Source organism: Mya arenaria, chromosome 15 (assembly GCF_026914265.1).
Source record: "Mya arenaria isolate MELC-2E11 chromosome 15, ASM2691426v1".
Classification (NCBI taxonomy): domain Eukaryota; kingdom Metazoa; phylum Mollusca; class Bivalvia; order Myida; family Myidae; genus Mya; species Mya arenaria.
In genome coordinates this window covers 44,719,799-44,746,584 of record NC_069136.1, presented here as the reverse complement: position 1 = coordinate 44,746,584, position 26,786 = coordinate 44,719,799, and the positions used below count along the sequence as shown (strand labels likewise).

At 33.2% G+C, this 26,786-nt stretch overlaps 1 protein-coding gene across 1 annotated transcript; it reads right to left on the bottom strand.

Annotated features, from left to right (window-relative positions):
* Positions 1–5,360: 5,360 nt before the first annotated feature.
* Positions 5,361–7,353, bottom strand: LOC128220718 (suprabasin-like). Its single transcript, XM_052929216.1, has 2 exons — positions 7,273–7,353; positions 5,361–6,758 (listed from the first exon to the last, which is right to left on the bottom strand). The coding sequence occupies exons 1-2, from the start codon at positions 7,320–7,322 to the stop codon at positions 5,645–5,647; spliced, it is 1,164 nt and encodes a 387-aa protein (XP_052785176.1). The 5' UTR covers positions 7,323–7,353; the 3' UTR covers positions 5,361–5,644.
* Positions 7,354–26,786: the final 19,433 nt, after the last annotated feature.

The window sequence follows — 26,786 nt, the reverse complement described above, 5'->3', positions numbered from 1 at the left end:
TCTTTACAGCACATGTTTGGCAGAATCAAGTTCTAATGAACATAATAATTGATTTAAATGTACAGTGAAATAAATTGTTTTATACAGAAAATACTACCTTTACGATTCAGACCGATCTGTTCTCGTTTTGTTTTGGTGGCTCAAATATTTATCTGAGTTTTGGAGGAGGCCTAGCTGGTGTGAGCTGGTCAAATACAGTAGCTGCTTGAGGGTCAGGGTTTTCTTGATTGGATTTCCCGTCGACAAAGTGCTGATATGAAAATAAGAAATCTATGAAATGTGTCGAAATGACAGCTACAAAAGCCATTGTTTACATAGGAACCATACGAGTAGATGAGATTCGGAAGCATGCGATGGTTCGGACAAAAATTTAGTTGTACGATATTTCCTGATTTACTTTGAAAGCAAAGCAGTTTATAAAAACTACATAACGGTATCAACAAAAACACCTCTATCTTGAATGAAATCAATCGTGTCCATGTTGAACCTGATATTAAATGGCCATTAATGCTGATTTGACAACACAAGCCAAAGCATAAATGTACGATGTTTATAGTTTAAAAATAGTAACACTTATTTAGGTCATGCACGGACAATTTCAGTATTAAATAAATTTTGAGTGGATTGAAATAAGTAATTTTGTTCAAAAAAATACTTTTGTACAGACGATGTTTCGCCTTTGAACGATCTTTCAAAATTTCCAAGTTCAGCTGTTGATGAGGTCTTCCACAGAGTCTGATACAGCACTTGCATTTTTCTAAATAACTCGCTGGTTTTGAATACGGAACGAATTGGAAGCCATCTTTTGTCGGCCTGGCTACCTTGTATCCGAATTACAAGTGCCATGACAACACCTTTTTACCATAATACTTCAAAAAGGCGAGGAGTTGCCAGCGCATGTATATGACGGACTCTGGTCAGTTTGACGGACAAAATGGCGGATAGCAACGCGGCTTATCAGCCCTACATTCTGATTGGCTGATAGGACCTGTCAATCAAATCCTGTCGTAAGGTCAATTATGAAGCTGCTTCATGTACCTCATTGACATGGAATAAATTGGGAGAAAGTCAATTGATATACGAATGTCTCTTGTAGTGACGCAATAAACTGTTTAAGTGATAGGGAAAAATCGGACACCGCGGGCTTATGTATACACAACTGTAGAATGACAATCTAATAAGAAGGGAGATTTATTATTTTGAGACATCTTTATTACGACATTCATCAAGTTATTTAAATCCGAAGTCCGTAATTATTTGAAACTTATTAAAACAGTCCGCTGGATTTGCTTGTTTAAGACAAATTATTGATATAAGGATACAGCAATTATGATAGGGTTCTACAGTTACAAGCTCAGGAGCTTAACAAATGACCACACACAATGACCAATTCAAAATGCGCACGAAACGAGAGAACCCAACTTTACAAACTATATAGAAATACATACTGTTTAAAATCAGTAAAGCAATACGAACCAATATACAGTTTTAAGATTATATCACAAACTGAAAGGTACTTTCACAAGGAATAGCTTCATGTCTGGAAGCCTCGGTAAAATTGTATCAATACAAGGTCTGATTTTTTAAGTAAATCTTAATATTTACTTTGACAATTATTGACTACCAGGAAAGAGTAATTTAAGAGTTTTAGATTAATTTGATATAAAAGTTAGGCGTATAATACAACATTATCCAAGCCGAAGCATGCTACACTGGTTTCCCAATATTAAGTCATATATGAAGCAACAATTCAATTTGTTTTACAAACACTTTGTGCTTTCATACAGACAGTATTGTATAAGAATATTGGACAGTGGAAGATATACCCTAAGCAATTGTTTGAACAACATTTTAAATACTGTCTCTGCAATTAGTATATTTTCTTATATGTTCGAATTAGTTCGAAGTGTTTGATTCACAGCACATTCTACTGAAATAAGTCGATAACTTTGAAGCATACTTTCATAATGCTATATTTTTCGTTAAAAATGTTAATTTTTCATTCCTTTTTTTCGTAGATATCATCATATATAAGTTATGTCTATGATATCAAACATTGCCATTCGGGTGTCATAAATTTAAACCGTATAATAGCGAACTTTGGGCCATTATAAACAGTTTAAAGGTTGTAGAAAGTTGTAACTGGAACAACTCAAGAAATAGGATACTTTGGATTTCACTTAATATTAACCTAAACAAAAAACCATGGAGAACCACAAGGACAAGCCAATAAATATGAAGTATAAACCCTATTATGAGTTTCCTAATCGCCAGTCTGTGCAAACGATACAAATGAACTCTCATATATTGATATGTTGACTGGAATTATTAGTGTGGATATCAAAACTTTTTTTTATATTGCTTCATATCTGCAACGAAAACGCAATTTTGTACACTCAAAAAAGTCTAAAAAATGGATATATTTAACATCTTGACAGTCTTGATTACGCTTGAATTGTTTAAACAACGTCAATATATAACATGCTGTAAATATCCGCGAAATTGCAGAAATCAGCCGCAGACACGACGTGCAGGTTGAATAAATACGTCTATAAATGATATGACATCCAATCCAGCTTTCTAATTCCTTTGACTAATGTTTTGTTTGGGGCTTCTGTCTGTAGTTTCCATCTGCAATGTCAATATTATGTTGTTATAATATTACATAATGTGTGTATCTTGGAACGATATACGGTTTTATGAATGTATTGTATGTCTGTTAATGTTTTGGGATGTTGTTTGCCACGCTTCAATGGTTTCTGACCTTGTGTCTTTAAAGCTGCACTCTCACAGATTAAACAGTTTGGCAACTTTTTTTTTTTCGTCTTGGAACGAGCCAATTTATGCGAATATCCATGGAAACCAGTGATATAAGACTGCTGACAAAAAATTAGACCGCAGTTTTTTTTTATTTAAGTTCAAAAAATAATGTTTTATGCATTTTTCTTAATCCGTTAGTAACGGTTTAACCCATAAAACATAAATTGTCGAACGGAAATATGAAAATCTACGATCTGATTTTTTGTCAGCAATGTTTTATCGTGGGTTTGCAGATATTTACGCAAACATTTGACCTTTCCAAGACAAAAAATAAAAAAAAGTTGTAGAAACGGTATATCTGTGAGAGTACAGCTTTAAAGCTTTTAATGTAATAGTTAATCATTTGACTATCCGGCTCATCCCTATATATAAAGATGGGAATAAGAGTCACACGGGCTAATATGTAAATATCAACATCTTATAACCATTCTTTATTGCAACGGGTCGTTTTGTTGAGTTATTTTTTAATAGATTAAAATTGTTGTGGGGACAAAATGTCTTATATCGGAAAAGAACAATTTGTAATTTGTTATCATGGTGGGTCATTAAACAAAAGGGCCGGTATTATGGCTGCTTGGTCTGTCAATATAGTTCCCTTTTCATTACCTTCATTGTGGTCTTTAAAGTACAAGGAATTAAAACTTGTTTCTTTTTTTCCGATTGAAACAGTTTCCCTTCATCATCTTGTTCAATTATTACTGTCATGTTACAGCGCTGTAAATCCCAATTATAACCTCCGGTGAAAATTTGGAAGAAAGTATGACGTTGGAAAATAAAGAGTAACAACCAAAGAAAACGTAAACTATTTGTCAATATTTACACCTTAACTTCCATTCCTTAAATGAACTGCCTTTCAGCAATTGCGTTCATCAATCGATGAACGCAACATCTTCGGATATGTTCGGATCGCAATTCATCGCATAACAATATACATGAAATCTATTGATCTTGTTATTGTTTGTATTGTGTCAGCAGGTCCCGTAAGATATAAATCAACAATTAAGAAAGTACTAAGTTATTATATTTTAAACGTTTTGTTGCCAAAAGTGTTTCAATTTTACGTTTAAAAGTGATTTTAAGTGGTTGATATTTTCCTGCGTTATTGTGACGTCATTTGAAAAAAAAATGTTTCCGGTAACAGTCGGGTCGTCCTTTTTACAGAATGGGTAAGAAAGGTTTACTGAAAGGTAATCCGAAATGAAATAAAGTAATTTTTAACGTTTCTTGAATGAAATAATGAACTATTGGTGTAAATGTAAGGAATAACACATTCACATTTTAAATGCCAAAAGCGTTTGGTAAGAATGTGGTTACCTTCATCTTATACCTTTGCCCTCATCCTGCATTTTCTTGCCGCAATGCACGTTCGGTGAAAAATAAATTTATACTATAGTGTACATTATATTTTTTGAAAGAAATGTTTTAACTAGGCACCAAGATCCTGTTGACATATACCCTTTTTAAAGTCGTTGGATGCACAACATGCGCCGTTGACTTGTTTACCCTTAAGAGAACCCCAGTTTATGGGATTCTATTTTGGAACTGAATCATGAAACGGGATGTTAAGTCTTAGTACAATTTTAGCTGCTGGATATATTTGGCCCGTCGGTGTAGTCTCATTTCCTTTACCGAACTTATGGATGTCTCTAGGCAGATGGCTTTCATACGTTTGTACATATAGACAGTTAAACCAATAAGAGGATTTTACAGTGTCCGGAAAACAATATCTGCAAATCCTTATTTGTATCGGATTTGGCGTAATATCAGATACCAAAACCTATTCAGTCCGCTTGTGTCGAAATATAATCATTTTAAGAAAAGCAATTCTTTTAAACCGTAGAACAAAGTAAAATTTATTTGTTACCACTCAATTGTTGCTAATGACCACCTGTCATTATATTATATTAGAAAAAAGATGTATCTCAATCATTGGCAGCTACGCTCATTTATGTGCAGATGTACGAGGAAACCTTAACTGAATACCATATCGGAATTGGCATACTGTGTTGTTGTTGTTAAAATAACGTTTAATAGAGTAATTAAAATTTCACTAATCCGAACTTTACTATTGGGTAATACAATTTGATGTTTGGAATAAGGCAGCAATTAAATCTTTAGAATTTCTTTTACTCTATAAATAAACTAATATAACTTTATCACATTAATCACGCAATATGCAAAACGTTTCGCCGGAATATACTCCAAAGTGAAAACAATAGTTTTCAGAAATATTAGTTGAGACATTATCAAGTTACTTAGTGTCGAATATATCAATATAAATCAGACTTAAATCCTTGTTGTAAAATAATAATCTAAAAGAGTTGTATGCGTCTATAGTAACCCCCGTGTCGTATATCTCCTTAAGCATGTCTAAACATACAATTGATGGATGCTTGTTTAATCGCATACTATGTAAACGTCTAATGAAAGTAAGAAAATTGAAACATAAATACAGAAAAAATAATAGATTAAAATCAGTCAAGTATTTATTCTGATGCATAAACAGTTAATCACAACAAATACCCTATTAATCAGTCATGTGTTCCCAACATACTTTGAAATAAAATCACATTTCGGAAGTACATTCGTTTTGTCTTTAGTCGTGAGCGGAATGAATTGAAATATTTATTATAGCAAATAAAATTCAGTGAACAAACCGTGTTTGTTTGTTACTAGATACTTTTCAAACCATTTGATCACATGCTTAATTGTAAAATTGTGTTTGCGAATGTAGCCTTAAATATTTCACGAATAAACCAACAGAAAATATACATTTTAGTATGGTTAAAAGCACTAAGTGTTTACACATGTATATCCTGGGCCCTCATCTACGAATGAGTGTACTAGCCAGCGAGTCGAAAGGACGCCTTTTAAAGTAACGAGATCTCCAAGATGGGTAAAAGTATCCGCGCTTCTGGGGAAATTCGATGTCTGATTCACCTTCTGTACTACCGTCCGTTTCATCTTCTTGTTTAGATGAGGGAGGACTGTCCAGACGTCCGTATCCTTGCCCATTCCACTTTGTTCCAAGTAGACTGCCATCTGATGCATGTAAGTTTTTCCCGTCAAACCGCTTGATAAGGTTACTTGCAAGAGAGTCAAAGGGGTGCCGTTTCCCAAAACGACTATTGCCAACCGGATCAACAAAAGCACTGTAATACCTTTTACCGACAATTCCACTTGCAAGAGAGTCGAAATACCTTCCGTCATCACGTTTACCAACTAATCCACTGGCCAGCACGTCGAAATTCCGTCCGTCGCCGAATCGTTTATTTACCAGTCCACTCGCCAGCATATCAAAATTCCGTCCGTCGCCAAATCGTTTGCTTACCAGCCCACTTGCCAGCGAGTCAAAGTTTCGTCCGTCGCCAAATCGCTTGCCTACCAGCCCGCTTGCCAGCGAGTCAAAGTTCCGTCCGTCGCCAAAACGCTTGCCTACCAGCCCGCTTGCCAGCGAATCAAAGTTCCGTCCGTCGCCAAATCGCTTGCCTACCAGCCCGCTTGCCAGCGAGTCAAAGTTCCGTCCGTCGCCAAATCGCTTGCCTACCAGCCCGCTTGCCAGCGAGTCAAAGTTCCGTCCGTCGCCAAATCGCTTGCCTACCAGCCCGCTTGCCAGCGAGTCAAAGTTCCGTCCGTCGCCAAATCGCTTGCCTACCAGGCCACTTGCCAGCACGTCGAAATTCCGCCCGTCACCGAAACGCTTTCCGACCAAACCACTTGCGAGAGAATCAAAATTTCTGCCGTCACCAAAACGCTTTGATACAAGTCCACTAGCAAGAGAATCAAATGTTCTAAACCGTCCTGCTTTGCCCCAACGCTTGTCCATGTTTAATTCGTCTCCATCATCGACAGAGGATTCGTCGGAGCCTGTATCCCGATCTGAGAGCTTTAGATCATGTATTGCCCGTTCTTGTTTACCATTTATCCCGAGCACATAACTGCAAAAAATGTTTACTTTAATAACATCTCATGTCGGGTTTTATTTAGAATATTTCATGCCAAATCAATATTGTTTTCGATCGAAATTCTGCATCTTATCGATAGGGATCGCTGAAGAAAAAAGCAAGCTAGTTTCTGTACGTTTGTAATCGTAATAAAACATTTCAGCTTGACTTTCATGTAAGTTAACTTTAAAAAATTATCACGTATGAATAAGTATCATCTAAAATAGGTGTCCGAGTTAAATTATATGGAAGAAAAAAGACTTTTAACAAATATATTGATGTTAGTTAAGGAGAATATAACATAGAAATGGGATGAGCTACAAATAATATGTTAAGTGGCAACGCCTTTCTTTCAAACTCGTACAATGAGTTTAATATTCTCATATTATAGCCTTCACATTAGCTGATATTTGCATCGATCCAAGACACATTCTTAAAATTTAACAAACTTAGCACCCTATACGTGAACATCCGTGTTGACATCTTATGTCATTAAGGGATATTTTACCTGATAAGTAAAGTTAAGACAACGTAGGTAAGACCGATCGAATGTTTCATTCTTCTGGCTTCCAAATACAACTCTTTCTCCTCTTTTCACACCTGAAGATAGAAGTTAAGAGGTATGAGACAAAATCAAACAAAGCTTTCATATAACCTTTATCTGGCTTTACACTATGAACAATTCTTTGTTGTCAACAGGTAGTAACAATAAGGTGTAAACTAATGGTGTCATTCTCTGTTAACTTTTAAATGGCAAGGTTAGTTATTCAAAAAGCGGTTTGCGTCAATGTGCGTCAACTAAACACAATTTAAACATGTTTAATGTTGAGCACACAAATTGAACATCTAAAGTATTTTTCTATGAATACCGAAAACATGTCTGCTTTTAAAAAAGATCCATATCCTGTCCGTTGCACATATGGGAATTTTATTTCCAGCAATGCACGAAACATTGAACTCACACAGTGCAATGACCTCAGAAAGTGTCTGAACAATTTTCAGAATCCAAGGGGCTGCATATAAAGCTTAACATTTAGCCGATTTATTTTCAAATAAGGTACGAAATTATTAGTATATTCAACATTCGTGATAATATGAAGACTCATTTATTTCTTTCAGCTCTTAGGTTTTATTCAATAAGTCGTTTTGAGCGGGCGATTACTATTACTAAATGGTTTCACGCGCGAATTTCGTTTTAGTTTATGCTGCCCATTGCTAACCTATAATTTATTAGCCAATATCCGCAATAAAAAAACACATCTATGGAAGCGTTTACTATATTCAATGGTGATTTGTTTTGTGGACTTAACAATGATCGAAATGCCTGAAAATTGGATTTTTAAAAACAAATCAAAGAGAAAATAGAATCTAGTTTTCACAAATTTAGACATTTATGTTGTGCTTTTCATTTATAAACGTTTTTAATAACAAATAATAAATAGACAATTTCGCAATTACCTGAATTGATATTAAGGTGACAAATATCAACACTAAATGTTTCCTAATTTTAATCATAAACATAAAGTTAGACAAGTTAAACAACGGTCCAACATGCACGCTGTTCCGGTCGGCATTCCATTTTTGTTAAACATTTCGTGAACTGATGATACCTTATTATCACTGTGATAATATTATAGCATTATATATATATATATATATATATATATATATATATATATATATATATATATATATATATATATATATTATAGTTTGAATTATATAATAATATAGTGTCATATATATTAAAGTTTGAATTATATAATAATATAGTGTTAATCATTGTAAAAATAATGTATTTATGAAATTGTATTTGACCACTGATAGACTATGAAATGTCATGCTATGTGTATGTATGCAAACAATTTCTATGCTCATGGGCCTATGGCCTTTATGCATTTGAAATAAACTATGAAACTTTGAAACTATTAAGCTCTCGGCGCCTCTGCATTTGCAGGAAAATACATTTTGCAAATATAAAAGGTAAGAGAGGCGTTTGACATTAAATATTAAAATGAGAAATATAAATGTTAGTGGTTATTGGAGATGAAATAATGTCATGGAATTTAATTAGAAATGGTATACCTAAATACATCTACTGTGAAATAGCAAGGAGAAAATTGTTAGCTTGTGCAAAAATCATGCATATCAGGTTACTCGATGTCAGTCTGATGATATTAATATAGAGTCAGTTGAATTAGATTGTATATCGTTAAAAATCTATATGAACATTTATTGCTGTAAAATGCTAAGCAATTGCAAGTAAAATATGTCCTCAAAGATACTTCAGTATCTTTAATATCAAATAAGTATAAGAATAATACTCCAAATCAATTAAACTTTTGCTTAGGCTTTTGCAAACATGGACAAAAGGGAGAAATATAAAGTGAACATCAAGACTTAAGAAGTTTCGAGAAATTGGGGCCAGTACAATAATGTATTATCGACCTAATTAATATCTCACCCTTATACGTGTTGTCAATAAAGTGTTTTTGTCCTAGAATCGGTGGATTATAACATTAAAAGTAAAAAATATAAATGGCTTCCTCTTGCTGTTTTGATAAGTAGGAGTATTAAAATGCCTAAATCTGTAGAAAATGTCAGTTTACTGATGAATTAAGTAATTTATCAATTAAACTAAGGGCAATTAAGTAATTTATCAATTAAATTAAGGGCAATTAAGTAATTTATCAATTAAACTAAGGGCAATTAAGTAATTTATCAATTAAACTAAGGGCAATTAAGTAATTTATCAATTAAACTAAGGGCAAACCATTAACTGTTGCTCGTCAAATACATATAAAGCAATATTTCTGTATTTTTACCATATTGCAAACCGAGTTATGTCTTGCCGAAGGTGATGCAGCGACTAGCGTAAAAAATATTTGTCAACAATATTACATAAAATGGAACAAAACGTACATATGGAGATTTGTGTTGTATTAATGACAAGGTAAAATTGATATCATCAATAAATGCTATACTCTGAATTCCGATAAATGCCAATAGAAGTGACAACAGGTACTGCAATTTCTAAATAAGAACTGACCGTTATGGAATGTGTTTGTCATTGACATAAGTAAATTCCTTCTCATGTGATGTAATATAAAATTGGCATAATCAAGACAGTTCACTTCAGGTTGTAAATAAACTAGATTGATATCATGACCATTCCTACTTGTGGCGATGGCAATGACAGAGTTTAATTACTATATATATGATTTCTACAAGCCCTGGCAGACTCTTCGCTATGGGAATCGCAAAACACCATGGACATCTTTTTATTAGATTTTCAGATAGACCTTTGATAGGTTTGCCAGGACTCATTTCAATTATATCTGATTGCCTTCCCTTGCTCTATATGAGTTTTTCTTAACGTGCGATACGTCTCCGTATTTAGGTATGCTATGCTTAGATTGAAACAGTGTATAAAACGTTTATAGAAGTCATAGACTTGTTTTACCTATACCTTTGTTTCATCGGTAAATTATTTCTCTTGCTTAACATAGTTTTGCAAATTTAGATTGCTACTGTTATATATTTGTATATGCTTCGTTTAGAGTTGATTATTGACCGTTACAGTTTTATTCTTAGATAAGATCATAATAACATATAAAGTTATATTATCAACTAATGAGTACCACGTGCTCCTAAACTCTAGCTGACAGACTAATCCATTGAATTGAAATTTATGTCAAAAAGGTGTTCAGCAGTAGGGAAAGCTAACACAAGTTTTATTTCTTTAGAACATTTCTATGAAATCAAGATATTCAATTTTATTAAATTTCGGTGTTTGTTCAATTGAGATTACATTGCCTTGGGTAATTCTTAGTTGATCCAATTAGGATTGTTCTTTTCTTCCGGGACATAACTATTCATTGGTAGTCAAATGAATGATAAATTATTCACAAAACGCAGTATAATAAACCTTCTTTCTATGATATTAAAATCCAAAGCTGTCGATAAACACAACTAAACCTAGTTTGACGAGAACCGACAATGTGCATTTTTGACGGACATTTATATCTAACAAAGTTGTGAAATTTAAATTTATACGCACAGCATTCAAAAAGAGGATACGTTTATTTATTATTAAATATACTTTGATGCTATGTGGGCTACCTGTGCTGATTCGTACTTTGTGAGTTTCTTATTCAGTGCCTTGTGTAAGGCTTAAGATTTGTGCCTCTAAACATCGTCTTTGCTAGTTGTGTTTGGCTACAGGACTTAAAACTGATGTCTTTACATACTTGCCACCAACATAACACACACAAAGGCACCACTACCATGTTTAGACTTGTGACAACATTTTTGTTTTATCTCAATGTTTAACCATCGACGAGGAAAGGGGTTTGAATCTAGCCACGATATGATGTGATGACAACGTTGGTAACATAAAAGTTTAGATACGATGTTTTAATCATATGAATGTCTAGGAATATGTTTTTTATTAGCACTGTGTATGTAAGTTTAGTTTACTGTGAATATAACAGTGAATAATACCATGTCTCAGGGCAATGTTGTAAATACTATACAATATATATATCAAACACCTTATTCACCTTACGCCTAAGCAGATATTTGCTGACTCTTTACGGCATGATGAATTATAATAGTCATGAAGTTATCATGTCCTATGTAGGCACTTACTCTTTACAGAAATTAGAACTTGAACTTAGCTTTAAAATCAATGGTTTGAAATTTATTTTATAACGTATTTTGCAATTAGCATACAACCTGTACAAACATACAATGCGTATTGTACTTAAGTTATACAAATACTTGAACTCAGTGCGGCAACAATAATCAAAATCGACTAGAAATGATCGAGTGCTTATGTATTTACCATTGTCCTGACTATAAGGTTTAGAAGAATACATTACAACTAGTGTTCCGGCATTTTTGTGCATTGATGTCGCCGTCTACAGTAAACCTATTTAATTGCATTTGGAATCCAAACCCTTTTAAAGCACACAATCAATTTAAAAACAATATGTAGATGTAATGATGCGAAGGGCTTAAGTGCTTAAAATACATGCAAATTTAACTTCATGAAACTACAAATAATAAAAGAAAGATAAACCCTGCATCGGATAAAAAGGCTTAAGAATCGTTACAATTTATCTATCAATAAAGACATCCATATACAAACTCATGAATTTGCCGTTAACAGTCATAAACGTAAACTATAGGACATCGTATATAGAAGAATGAGTGCTGTCAAGTTTAATATTGTTGTGCAGTCAGATTTATTGGCAAACATTTGAACAGGAAACATGATGTGATTTTTAAAGATGGTGTTGGTCTGTTTGTAATTGTAAAAAAACAATGTCGTTGACAGCCAGGAGAAATACCTAAAGTACCATACTTTATTTAGTTTAGATAGAATTCAGTAAACGAATTATTTCTTGAAATAAGTTTGATTCTAGTTGTATTTTCTTGAACCTTTTTAATTTATTTGATATTTTTTCTTATAGCGATTTGATTATTGTTTTATGAAAGACGAACCTAGATGCAGTTCGACAACGAGACTTGTTCATGTAGCTTCTACTCTCATAATCAGCTCAACAAATGTTGACATTTCGGCATCACAATGACGTCTTACTCATGTTTTGTAAGGGAACATTATATCTAGGTCTCAGTAAACGCCGGACCATACTTCTGTTTTTCCTGTTTACTGCATACTCCCTGAAATGCTGTCTTAACTAGGACAATAACAAAAAAAAGAAAGTGGACAAGCCCAGTAGTAATTTTAAACTTAAAACCTATTTCCACTCAATTTGCGCTAAAAAAATATATGTGGATATAATACTGTCATAATGATAAGCCGTTGAAGGAAATATAAAAGCACATATATGTCCTTTATGAGGTGTTTAGCATATTAAAATCCCTTTATAACAATACGATCAATTCCGTAGCAGAACCTTGATGGAATTAACATGAGGGCACACAATGCAGATTTAATGGAACTAGCACCTTTTACATGTTAGCACTTACGCCGATAGCTAATTATTCCAAACGATCTCTATGTACTGAAAACAACTATCCATCACATGTTTGATTTAAGAGGAAGCAATAATTCAATTATAATAGAGGTTGATATTTATAGATTTTAAATAATGTTATGTATAGTGTAGGCGTCTATGGAGCCCAAACTCGTGAATCAACATGTTCAAGTGTTTTCCCAATATGTAACCGCATGACTTGCGATGATTAGATTTAATTTATCATATATTCATGCCTATCCCGAATGAAACGTATAGCAATATTAGACATTGTGTTTAAAATGTTGTGAGCCATATTTCCTTGTAGGAGTGTCCTTTACAGAATCAATCTAACTCACTCTTTCAAGTGTCACATAGAACCTATCATCACCAGTGGTTATATTAATTTCAAACAACTAACTCCATGATAACAAATCTAATTTTACATTTCCCATCAATGTAAAACGTACTTCAGTGGTTTCCGGGCTTTTAATTACAATTATTGGCCAACCCGAGTGTAAAATAAGTTCCGTGAAGTTTTTTTAACGTATCATATAACCATTGAGAACATGAACCTTTGATTCAGCTTGTTTTTATATTTGCATATGATTCATTGAAAATGGTATTTTCGTGATCGAGTCGGTCTTCCGTGTTTGAACCATCACGTCCTTATTATTTGTGTATGCAAATTTAAGTTTCTTGTTAAGTTTGTTGATGAATGCGTTCAGGACCCTTTTATTAATTAGTCCTAGAGTTTAATTGAATATGTAACAGTTACAGTTTGAGTTAAATATTGCTTTAGACTCTGTTGTAAGTCAGTGATCCAGTTTGTAATTTCGTTGGTGTGGATACATTTCTTTTTCATAAAGCATCGTGTGAACTCATTATATGAGACTACATCATATATTTATATATACTCACTTTCATTCTATCTTTTTATTTATTTAATCCTACTTGACACTGAGACCTTAAAGCTGCACTCTCACAGATTCACCATTTTTACAACTTTTTATATTTTGTCTTAGAAAGAGTAATTTTTTTGCTTAATTATCTGCAAACCAATGATATAAGATTGCTGACAAAAACTCAGATCGTAGATTTTAATATTTCCGTTCGAAAATGTTTTACGGTTTAACGGTTCAAGAAAAATGCTTAAAACTTCAATTTTTGAACATTGATATAAAACTCTGCGAACTAATTTTTGTCAGCAGTCTTATATAACTGGTTTCCATGGATTTTTGCAAACGTTGGCTTGTTACAAGACAAAAAAAGCTTTTAAACGTTCAATCAGTGAGAGTGCAGCTTTAAAATAAAAACATAAACAAGGATTAGTTTGGTTAGAATTAGAATAGCATTGAACCAGATATTATTGGTTGTTTTTTTGTTTAAGCTAGTCGTTCGTTAGGATAGCTAATATGCTTGCTTAGTTGTATTTGTGAAACAAATGAAACAACAACCGTAGTCGTAAACTAAGAACAAAAATAAACATTAGTTCTTGAAATCGCCCCGAGACCCAATAACTAATAAATGTGAGACAATCTGCAAGACATACTCAACATAAATATTGGATGTGTCAAACTAACAGTCTGCAAAACGTTATAGATACACAACGTTGTGCGGATATAAACAAACAATAACGAAAGCAAACCAGAAATCGTGTCCTCTCCGATAATAGAAAGAATACCAGACAATATATTGCATGCAGTAAATATCCGATTAATGACAGAAATCTTTCAGCAAACACGACGTGTGGGGGAAATAATCAAGTCTACAGATGATATGACACCAGACACAACATGGCCTTAAGCCGTTGACAAATCTGTTGTTTTTGGCTACTGCATGTAGTTTTCAATTTGTATGGCCAAAAGTCTGTTTACGAATTTATGTCCTTGAAAAAGATAGCAGTATTATTTGGCTGCTTGTCGCTTGAGTACCCTTGCATTGCATACTGAGTGAAAGTAAAGCTTCACGCTCTTGAAACTGTTTTATTTTAACCACTGATACAGTTTTCGCCATAGCACCTTGTTGGAACTCTTCTGTCATCATATTGGGTTATCTCAATTCACGCCTACTGAGAAGTGCCAATGAATTTATATATGTAAACAACGTCATTAGCGCATGATACATTTACCAAGAACAAATCCATAATGCTCCATTCTATTATGAGCTCGATCTTATTAAATATTAACCAACCTTATATTAAATGTCAATACGCTTTTCTTGGCAAAAGTGATATCTCGTAGTTTGCAGTAGTAAATAAGTTTTTGTTCACAGTTGAAACCGACCATTAAAAACAAATAGAAACATAATGTCGTCATAAACAGTTTGGTTTATAACATAACATTGTTAAGCTAAAGACGTAACAACATCCATAGCCTTATAATTCAATGTAATGCTGATTGGCCTATAAGAAAGCCAATAATTAGTTGATAGAGCTAATGCAAAATATTTAATAAACGATAAAAACGGATATAAATAGTTAGCATCATACAAAAGCAAATGCAAAAACAAATGCAGTACAATATATACGAGCCATTTTATTGTATAAATTTCATAATTCATTTAAGAACTATTTTTAATTTTAATTACCGGAGTGTTGTTTTATCTTCCACGCAGACACATATCATCCATTTTTATGTCTTTAATGTCAGAAATCAATGAGACAGGTTTCAAGTATTAAGAGACCAATTAATTTGTTTAAAATAGGAAAGAGGAAACGTATCGGTATACAACTAGTCAGATTTCTTTATAATTATGAAATATGTTTTCTATCTATTAAATCAAAATTGGCAATGGATATATATTTGCATGCATTCGATATTAAACCTATTACTTAAACGATTCTTAGTAAAATATTATTACATTTTAAATGAAACATAACACATTCATGATCTCATTTGGGATGCTATTTAAAATGGATTGATTGACAATAATTTATCAGTTTTAAATACAAACAAGAAACATAAGACAACAGAAAAGACTGTATTGGTCAACTCACCACTCTGTTTTGTTTCTGAAATCCAAAAAGTACCAGAGTAATTGTTGCACTCTCCTGCTCAAATATTATTTAACTTTGATTTAATCCTCGTCCTTTGCTGGCTTTTAAGTTTTTCAAAAGTCACGTGACGTTCAATCTCAATTCGAGGCAAATGAACAGAAGTGCGCAATGGCGACACAATTGAGGGGATTCCTCGTTGCCGGAAATGATGCTAGGAACGTTTGTAAAATTTCTTAGTGTTGATTTTTAAACTTGTAATTAACGCAGCAGATGGGGAGGCAAAGCGAACTATTGGAAAATATATTGGACTAGTTGATATTGTGGAACTGCAAAAATGCTAGATGACAAGGTTGCCCCGCATAGAGAGACCGACTATGTATGATTAGGCATTTCAACCGAGAATGCAAATACGCCACAGTAAGCCTCATGCAAGACATTGGCAAGAAAACGTTTGCATACTCTCAAACAAGTAAATATACACAACCCTTCCTTATTTATACACATTGTATTTCAAATTGGCAAGTTCTAGATTTCCATCATATTTAAAGCGTATCTTAACTAGTTTTGACGATTTTCAACCCCTATTTACCTAATAAGATAATTTCATGAAGTGTTGCTGTATAATTAAAAAAAAGCAAAAAAAATAATATAATTCATGAACTTGAAGTATCTCTCTGGCTGAAAAGGATAAAGATTTAAATTTAATTTTAATAAAGAATATCTTTATTTCAATTGAAAATGGAAGAAGAATGGACTCTTCATATGTTCAATTAAGTGAATATTAGCTTAATAAAATTAGTATATGAAATAACAAGCTGCCTCATATTGTTATAACTTTTCAGTGATCCTGGAATAGCATTCCGACCAATCTGTTAAAGCATTGGTTACAAAGAAAACATGTAAAGCGCTTTAAAAGGTTAATTATGGATGCGGTCCTTTGTTGCTTGGGCAGGTCTCAGAAGCAATGGGACGAAAACGTACTGCAAATAGCATAAGTACACAATAAGCAAGTTTGATGTTTCCCTATCCAGCTAACCAACATGTTAAACGCCAATAAACGCTTGAGTACTTCGTTGTGATGCAACAAGAAGTAATACGACCTCAAAGTCCGTACCAATAAGGAGATTTGGTTAATTTACTTGATACTGCATTTATACCAATTAATAATTATATAAAAAGGAAACAAGAAATATGTGCATAGTTACCACAGAGGTTCCAAAAAGAGTGTAATACACAAGCTAACAAATATCGCCAAACATTATTTATCTGTTGCCAAACATGATAGATATTTTAATCACCCTAAAATAGAATGGATTTTTATCCTGCAAAAGCATTTTCTAAGTTTGTTAGTAAATGTTCGACGAGTTTGCTTGTGTCCAACCGGTCTCAAAGTGCATAAATAATTGATATAATGGTTACATATCGACATCTTGCACTCCAACACGGTTAATTCTGTCATCGCGTACGTTACCGGACTGCAGTCTCACAAACAGTTCATGTTTAACAATAACATAAGTACATAGGGGAATAATGGAATGTTAACACACACACTCGTGCGCGCGCACGAACGCATGCACCCACGCACACACACACATACGCACACACGCACACTATCACACGAAACGTGTTGAATTAAAAAGGTACAAAGGAGTTCCTAGCATCAAAATATATTTGCAACAGAGATGTCGGGTGAATTCAGAGTTTAAAAACTTCACAATGCCCTTTAAAGCTGCACTCTCACAGATTTGCCATTTTTACAACTTTTTTTATTGTTTGTCTTGGAAAGAGCAAATTTTTGCGTAAATACCTGCAAACCAATGATAAAAGATCAGAACGCAGATATCGATATTTCCGTTCGAAAATTAATGTTTTATGGCTTTACCGTTACTAACGGTTTAAGCAAAATGCACAAAACATCAATTTTTGAACTTAAATATAAAAATCTGCGATCTATTTTTTGTCAGAGTCTTATATGACTGGTTTCCATGGATTTTCGCAAAAAAAAATGGCTCCTTCAAGGACAAAAAATAAAAAGTTGTCAAAACGTTTAATCTGTGAGATTACAGCTATAACATCAATTGGTATTTTTTTGTAGGTTTAAATAGCTTATTTGGGCATAATATTATACGCCTATTTAAAGGGGCTAGAGACTAGATGGCTTAAAAGTCGGCAAAACCACAGTTTCTCAAAACATGCCTATAATTACCGATGCGAGCCAGTTTGAGGCCGATCATACGTCATTTAACATGGTTAAAACATTAAAAGCAACAAGCATGTTGCTGTCGCATCTGTGTTTCCTTTTTTAAAATAACGCATAATGTAATCATAGTTTAAGTCATATCTGTTTATGAGAACAGCTAAATATACCGATGCTAGTTTTAAACTTACTTGAATATACGTGGAAGACAAATCTAATAAATTTAGAATTGGAAAAATGCGCGAATATTGCGAAAGATGCATGTGTCGTGATTTAATGCGTTGTACACAGCGGTGTTATTTTTATGTACTTTCTTGACAATATTCTTTTGGTCTTGTAATGGTATCATCTTGTGTCTAACCCTTTTAGAAGCAATGACGTCATTCCTTCAAAAAGAAAGTTTAAACAATCACGTTGATTCACTCTCGTTGGTCTAAAAGGCATAATAAATCCACAAAGGCTATGATAGTTTATTGTTTTGGGTATGGTTAAGCAAATGTTTGTACAAAGGTAATTTTGATTTAAATACTCATAACATTTACCAAGAACAGGCTATGAAACATTTTCGTAATAATTTCCATGTTTTCTGACCGCATTGAAAATCAAAACTAACACTTAACTGGTTCTTCTATTACTTGCATTCCATTTGGACTTCATCCGGTATGACCGGGTCATATTTACCTGATTCTTAAAAGAGACTACAGCGGGAAGTCTGAAAGGCCGCAACAAAATATTCACACGGGAGTCGAAGAAAATATTGTATAATCAGTTCCAATGCCATATCCGATTGTACAGGAAATAGATCGTCCTGAAAACCTGGGATCCACTCAACATATGGGATTGTTTATCATCACTTGTTTCGTTTAATTCCTCTTTCGTGCCGATGTAGTCAAGGTGTTTATGACAATTAAAGAAGAAAATATTGTTATTCATATCAAAATTGATTTTGTTTTATTTCAATAGCAAACTAAAAGAAAATAAAAAAAATACTTACCTTTAAATATAACATGTTATATATGTATTTGTATATGTTTGATAAAAAACGATGAAAACTATTCTAGAATGAAATTGAAATTTGTTTTAAGGAAATACTATGTGATCTTAAATGGTTTACGTCCATGGCCTCGAGTTCTGACGTGTAGAAAACTGAGTTGTTGAACCATCTGACTAACCTACCTTCCTTTATTCAAAATATTATATGTAATGTATTAACCATTCCAAAAAAATAACTTAAAAAATAAATTGGCGTTATGTTTATTTTGAACATTTGATGTTAGCTTTAAAGCGTAACATCGTTTAAGCTTGTTAATTCTAGTTAACTGTATAAACTTATTCAAATTACAACAAAACGTGCTTGTAGATGTAAAAGACAAAAACAAACAAACAAGAAATACCGCCATCGATATTTGATTAAACCATCCAGATAAATTTAAGCAACCTAGCGGTGGTGAAGCATTGAAATATAGTGGAAGCATGATTTAGATATTTTTAATTGATTTTTTTTATTCGCAAAAGGTATTTTATTTGAGACACATGTATCTTCATTTCGTATATGAGAACAAATATATAATCCAACTGCTAATATATTGACACATTATATACCTTGTTTTTTTATAACGTTAACGAATTCAGATGTATAACATATGTGTAATAGAAATACAACTACGCATTTTTGGTAAAAGAATAAATGACAGCAACGACTGGTATATTCCAGCAAGTCATGGATACGTTTATTTCTTTTTTGTATGATTAAAATGTATTTGAATAACTAATTTTCCATTTAATTAATCAGGAGAAATTCTCTTCTTTCCTCTTGATTTTATGAATTCCTTTTTAAAAAGGTTGGTCGCTTTTTGTATTAAAATCGCAAAATTTAATGATGTCAAGAGATACCGATATGACGTCACCATTTATAAGAAATATATTTTTAAATGTGAAGTGTTACTGTATATCGCCCTCATAAAGATATTCGGGTATGTCTTCTTGGCTTCTATCAAATTCTGAGGAAACAAGACAAATGTTTGTCTCTCTAGTGTAGGCATGACCGTGGTTTTTGCTATCTTTAACCGTAGCAGAAGCATCAAACTAAGTAGGTCATGAGTGTACATAACAAACTTGTAAATGCCATTTTGACTGATTGAAAGGTATCAAAACGAGATTTAGACTCCGACAAATGACAATCACTCATGGTTATTCCCCATCCAATATCGTCGTACAGTTTTTTATTTAATTCTTTTTCATTTAAAACATAATTCTAACCGTGGTAGGGATTGAAACTACAACCTCGTCTGTTAGTTGGACATCTAGACCACTTTCACTCTTTTTGATAGAACCTACGACCTTCTGGGTGAGAGGCGGACACCTAGACAACTAGACCACTGGTAGTATATTGATATCAGCCTCTCGCCCAAGCGGTTGTTGGTAGGGGCCGCACTAGGGGAAGGATATATTACTTTCTCACTAACGGAAACAATGACTGGTCTATATTCAATAGGCAGTATTAAGATTTCTTTCCTTACATAAATTCTTCTCTTACAATCTAGCTAACCGATATAAATTTAAAGTACTCGTTTTATATTTCATTACATATGAGATTATAATGTTAACAGATGAACGTATATAATTGGCCAAGCTAGGCTAAAAAAGGGGCGATTAAAACTGATTTTATTTCCAAATTGCATTTCTTACGATATCATTAGCCTGTTTATACCAATTTCCGTATGAAAATGTAAGCTTGATGAGCATAGTGTATGCTACGTTAGAAGATAATGGCAACCATTTATCAAACACTGTCAGCTTTCTCCACTTAATTTCCCCCCTTCTCCCATCAAACAAACACAATCCGCGTTATTAAGGCCAACTGGATTTCCGTCACAAACTTGCTTCACGCCTCTGCATTGAACGTAGCGAAATTTACACTTGGAGGGAAAACATTTCTATACTTGCTATTCAAAAGTACGCCTAATACGAACATGCTTAAAGATTCACCTTTACTCCAAAATAAGCAGTACCACAATTAGCACAATTGTTTTAATATACCGAAAATGATTTATAAATTTCGAAAACACTGGTAATTATGAAGGATATCGTGTTTAATTTGCAAGAATGGTGCAAAAAAACACACACAGTATTTCTACCTTATGAGACTATAAGTATCTTCCATGGCCAAGAGTGAAAGATAGGTTCATTCCGAACCGAGCGTAGGGTGTTTTGCGGAAACGAGGTTCCGCAAAACACCCTGCGCAAGGGTCGGGATGAACCTATCTTACACGAGCGGCTATGGTAGATGTTTTTTCTCCCACCAGAGTAAACAAAATTAAGTAAAAATGTATTCTTGCAGGAACACTTTTGTGCTTAGTGAAGAAATTTGCTTATTTATTTGCAATAATTCGTGGTTGGCATGGATATGCGCGCAGTGATTCAGATTATGTTAATAGTCAAATTGGGCTTTAAATAGTTCTCAGGAGATTGAAGCATTATTTCTTGAAAGGTGCGTTATAAATGTTATATGGTGACATTAAAAGCGAGAAATACTTAATTAGCGTTCTAAATATTGCCACAAGACAAAATTTATATGATGCTTCAGACGAGTTTACAACAAGGGAGGTAATTACAATGTGGAAACCATTAAAAAGGAGTTCCATACGGGAATTTAATCTTCGCCCGTGGGCAAGATAAGAATTTCTAGCATGGTTAAATTATTGGATCTACTTATCTGAGGTGGGAGATAAGACATTTCAATATTTGCTATTCGAGACTGCGCCGTTTTACGAACATGCTTTCAGATGCACTCGCTCCAAATAAGCAGTACCACAATTATGACAATTGTTTAACTGCACCGATTTTTTTAATAAATATCAAAAACACTGGTAATAAGTGAAGGACACCGGTAAGAAGGTGCAGAAAACTCAGTATTTCTACCTTATGAGACAATAATATAACTCATGAGATGATAGTTGATCACGGCAACTCTTTTTAGGACTCACAAATTATATAATTTTTGTGCTTTTTCAGCTTTTAAATACTCGGTTACCAGCTTGTTATCAGTAAAATATGTTTTCCATAAATGCATTTTTTTGTATGTAATAAAAGGCAAATGACTCAAAGTTTATGTTTGTTATACATGACTATGCATTGGAATTTAACAGGAGTATCAGGAGGGTCTTTCACGTATTATTTTATCACAACCAATCTATTTGTTCATGGTAGTCTCCGGAATATTAATGGAAATAACATAGTTATGATTTAGATACACAGACATTCATACATCAGCTTTCCGATAAAAAGTCTAAAAAGAGTCAGAAGTAGTTGTACAGTACCCAACGAACGTGAAAATATGAACAGCAGTATTTCAAAAAGGTTAAAAGTGGAAGTAAGTATGTTTTAAGCTATTAACCATATAACATCGGATAAAATCGACATATATCACCGTAACCAATCGTGATGAACATCGAACGTACTCAGCCTGTACCGGATGTTGCTAGTTGTCATAACTGAAGGTATTTCCCCTTTATTCTTTGGTCAATATTGGAATTTCTGCATCGTAGTACTTGGAAACTCGATGATGTTTCTGCAAACCATTCGTTTAAAATAAATAAACATTAAACACTCGCTGCCAGGTGAATTTTACGATTCATCTGACAGTTTTAGCCATTAGAGTGTTTTGTTGATTTTTAGTAGGAGTAAAAGACGATTTTCTATCGAGAAAAACTGGAATAATCAAATATTCGTACAAAATAGAGAAATAAATGTTAGTAGATCTTGAGTAATGTCGTACGTTTATCTGATTTAAGTGGTTTGCGTTTTAATTTCTTTTTTTTGGAATACCTAAATCAAATTTGTTTGCTAATGTTTAGACAGTTTATTATTATGTTAATGTGTACAGCTGTTATGTAAATGATTAAGAACATTTGAGCTTGATTATTCTTATTTAAAACCCCCCAACTTATTTCTTAATACAGATTTTTTACTTCTTTTGGTAAGCGAAAACGTTCCATTATACATGAACATACAAAGGGGACTGTACAAAAAATTATATTTTACGGTAACTCTATAAAGAAACGTTGCGCCTCGTTTGGGACTCAAACACCCAACCACTGAGGCACCAGCAAATCTTTTTTGTTTGGTAAAGGTCTCGTCAGGCCTGACCCGCCCCACTCCCCTCACTGTATAATCAATCATAACCTATTTATACCTTCTCCTCCCCTACCTTGGTCTAAAATGGATAGTACATGTTTAAGTTTAATACTCGGGCTTTTGGAATATTTAAGTTCAAGTACTGCCGGTAGATACTCGGATGTCGACAATTTTTTAGAGTTCAATTTCGTTCAGGCATATAAATGATCATTCAAATTTCAACAACACAATTTCAGCCCGTGAAAAACTACTATGATTCATACGAGCAGATTTGGCAGCAATATCGCTGCACAAGGCTGCTTCTTCTGTAAGAGATGATATGACTGTTTTATATACAATATTTTTTGTTTGACTTTGGTGTTTATAAACTCATTATATTAAATTATCAGGTTGAGGTGGTGGTGATGATGGTTCTTTTGCTGTTGTTGTTGTTGTTGTTGTTGCTGCTGCCTTTGCTGCTGTTGATAATAATAATACAAATGATGATGATGATGATGATGATGATGATGCTGATGCTGATGCTGATGATGATGATGATGATGATGATGATGATGATGATTTGTAAACGGATGGGAGAAACATAACCCTCAAATGTAATATAGTGAATAATTATTGAAAAAATGTCAAGTAAAAATTGATGGTCAAAGAAATTGAAATAAAATTGCACACACAAGTTGTTAACCTGCTATAACAACATGGGCGTTTCTGCCTGCTTTCACCATCTTCAGCTTACAATTCACGCAAATGGTTTAATTAAGGTTAGGTTCTAAGTTAATGTTTAATGTACACTGGCTTTATTTAAAAAAACAAAACACATTTGATGTTTTCTGTCTCAGCATTTCATTCGCTATAAAAGTATATGGTTACATGACATTAAGAGTACTTTCTATAAATCTGGATAATAAACTATCATGAATCGTTTTTTCAGCTGTTCAATAGACATCATAAAAGATATTAAAAACGATTTCATCAGGTGGCCTTATGTTAAACTATCTTTATTAATGTAATAACACTGCTATTCATTTAAAAAAATCAGTTAACTGCCTTGTTTTCGAAAAGTCACAATACTAATCAAAACGAATGTTTGCCATGTTTGCTTTAATATCTGTTTCCTCTTTAATTTGATTCCTCTTTTAAGGATCTTTATTTTATCAGACACTATTGTGTTTATTTCAAACCTCTGATAATGTAATGATTATTAACGTATATGCAACATATTTACTTTGAAGCCCTTGAAATTTGGATATTCGCTTAAAGAAACAGAAATAACTGTTTTTGGTTCATGGTAATAACTAATGAAATGTGAATAAAAGTCCCATAGTGTACCATTGTTATAACTTTGTTGGTATACTTCAACTTTTATATAGAGCATCTAAGGGTTACGATTACTGAATTTAATACCAACGTAGAAAAATAATAAAACAACAACATTTGTTTGTATGAGGTTCTTAAATCGTACTATTATGCATCCAGTGCTTTTAGCAATGAATTAGTTTTATACGAAACTCCATTATGGCCATCGCTTGTGAATGTGTTAATCTAAAACGCGATTTTCCATAGTACAGTGGCGCTATCATTATCGTACTGTCGCGCTATCGTTATCGTACTGTCGCGTATCATCATCGTACTGTCGCGCTTTTATTATCATACTATCACGTTATCATCATTGTACTGTCGCTCTATCAATATCGTAATGTCACGGTATCATTTTCGTACTGTCGGGCTATCATTTTCGTACTTTCGCGTTATCGTCATTGTACTGTCGCATTATCATCATTGTACTGTCGCGCTATTATCATCGTACTGTCGCGCTATCATCATTGTACCGTCGCGTTATTATTATCGTACTGTAGCGCTTTTATTATCGTACTGGCGTGTACTCATTATTCTATGACGTCATGTAAATTTACACGATTAACGGCGCCAAAATATTGCATATCTAGCGTTTATAATAGTGTAGACAATTTTTTAATCGTTAATAATTGAAAATGTTTCGTAGCGTAGGTTAAATACTATAATAAACATATTCTTCTATTAAAATATGGATGTTATGTTATTAATTTTGCTAACAAAATGTAAAAATATTGATAGGATTTATGTATGTTCTAGTCCGACGTCAAACCTGTACAAAATATAACTGCAAAATGTCCGGGAACTTTTTGACTGCACCTCGTATGTATAGCTTTAACAATGTTGGCCCTTTAGCGAAGTTTTATGTATATAAGGCGGTAAACATTCAAATTAGTATGTACATTTTAGATATAATTTTACATTCGCGGTCATTCAATACGAAGCTTATAACATTTGTTTACCCGGCAATGTTCGTTCTTGATCAATAGAAAACTTGTTTAATAAATGCCGTAGTATATGGCCACTCATGCAATATACTCTATTTATAATCCATATAATAATATAAAGTGAAGGTAAAGCATAACATATTTGATATATTATAAGACAATTATTTGAATAATTTCTACAAAAAAAAGACAAACACATATAAATATTTCTTTTCTAAAAGAAATCCAATTTTTGATTTAATTTAAACAGTTCGAACATAATAAGTGATTGAATAAAATTTAAACACTCATTTCTGTATTCAGAATAGGCCATCCCAAGGCAAATGAAAACTTAAACACATACGAACATTGTGTTGTAATTACAAAGTGTATGTTTTAACTATGTATTTAGATAACTTCATAGCCGTCATGATTCGCAAAAATCATTTAGGCAAAATATCATTAAAACCCTGCTTGTTATTTCAAAACCTCGGTCCGGTAATAGCATCTTAGACATTTAGACGCCAACTTAAATTAGATAATTCCTTTGAATAGTTAGTAAATATTCACATCTGGTAGTCCCATAAACGGACAAATATTTTCCCATTTCAAATTGCTAGGTTACGTTCTCGAGAACTTAAAAATAGGAGAGGCTTTGGTTAACTGTATTAACTTTTTGCTGTCTGGTTTTAATCTCTATTAAGAAACTGCTCATTGTAATACGAAAACGCATTCATGAGGTATTACAATATTTACTTCCGAAACTTGCCTTTGCGATATTAAAAACGATAAATTGACAAATGCCTATTCTTGATCACTAATACAAATAACGGCATGCGGAATAATTACCCATGGCGGAGACGCCATACCGGATATCATTAAAATATTAGTAGTATGTTGATTATCATTAATTTTATTTGACGTCATGACTAAAGAACAGCACCAAAGAAAAGTACGAAAGAACGTCGATTGAGCTTCAATGCATCTTTTGTAGCAAACAAGCTAAACTAAAACGATAAAAAGTAAAAGCATACACAGTAACCAGGCCGTCATAAACACACATGTATACACGTATGAAGCACGCATGTACGCCCGCATTGCCACATAAAACACACACCTACATACACACGTACAATGTTGATTAATGTAGTCTATAGTAACCGACTATTATTGAATATTTAATTATGAATTGATACAAAAATGATACATCAAATGCCATGGACATCAACAAATACACGAACAGAATTGTTGACTAGTGTGGTAACATTTAAACGTTAAACATTTGCACAGTATTTGAGCATATAAAAATATTATGCTCATCCTCGTATAATAAGTTTAGAAGCACGTTTAATGCAACAGTGTGACGATAATTCAGTGATATCTGTACATTGAATAAGGTTTGCGCCTCTCACTCAAAGTAGTAAAAGGTTC

Coding starts and splice junctions, on each gene's coding strand:
- LOC128220718 (XM_052929216.1), bottom strand. CDS start 7,322: ATGAAACATTCGATCGGTCTTACCTACGTTGTCTTAACTTTACTTATC. Junction 6,759..7,272: donor GTCTTAACTTTACTTATCAG/GTAAAATATCCC, acceptor CATTTTTTGCAG/TTATGTGCTCGGGATAAATG.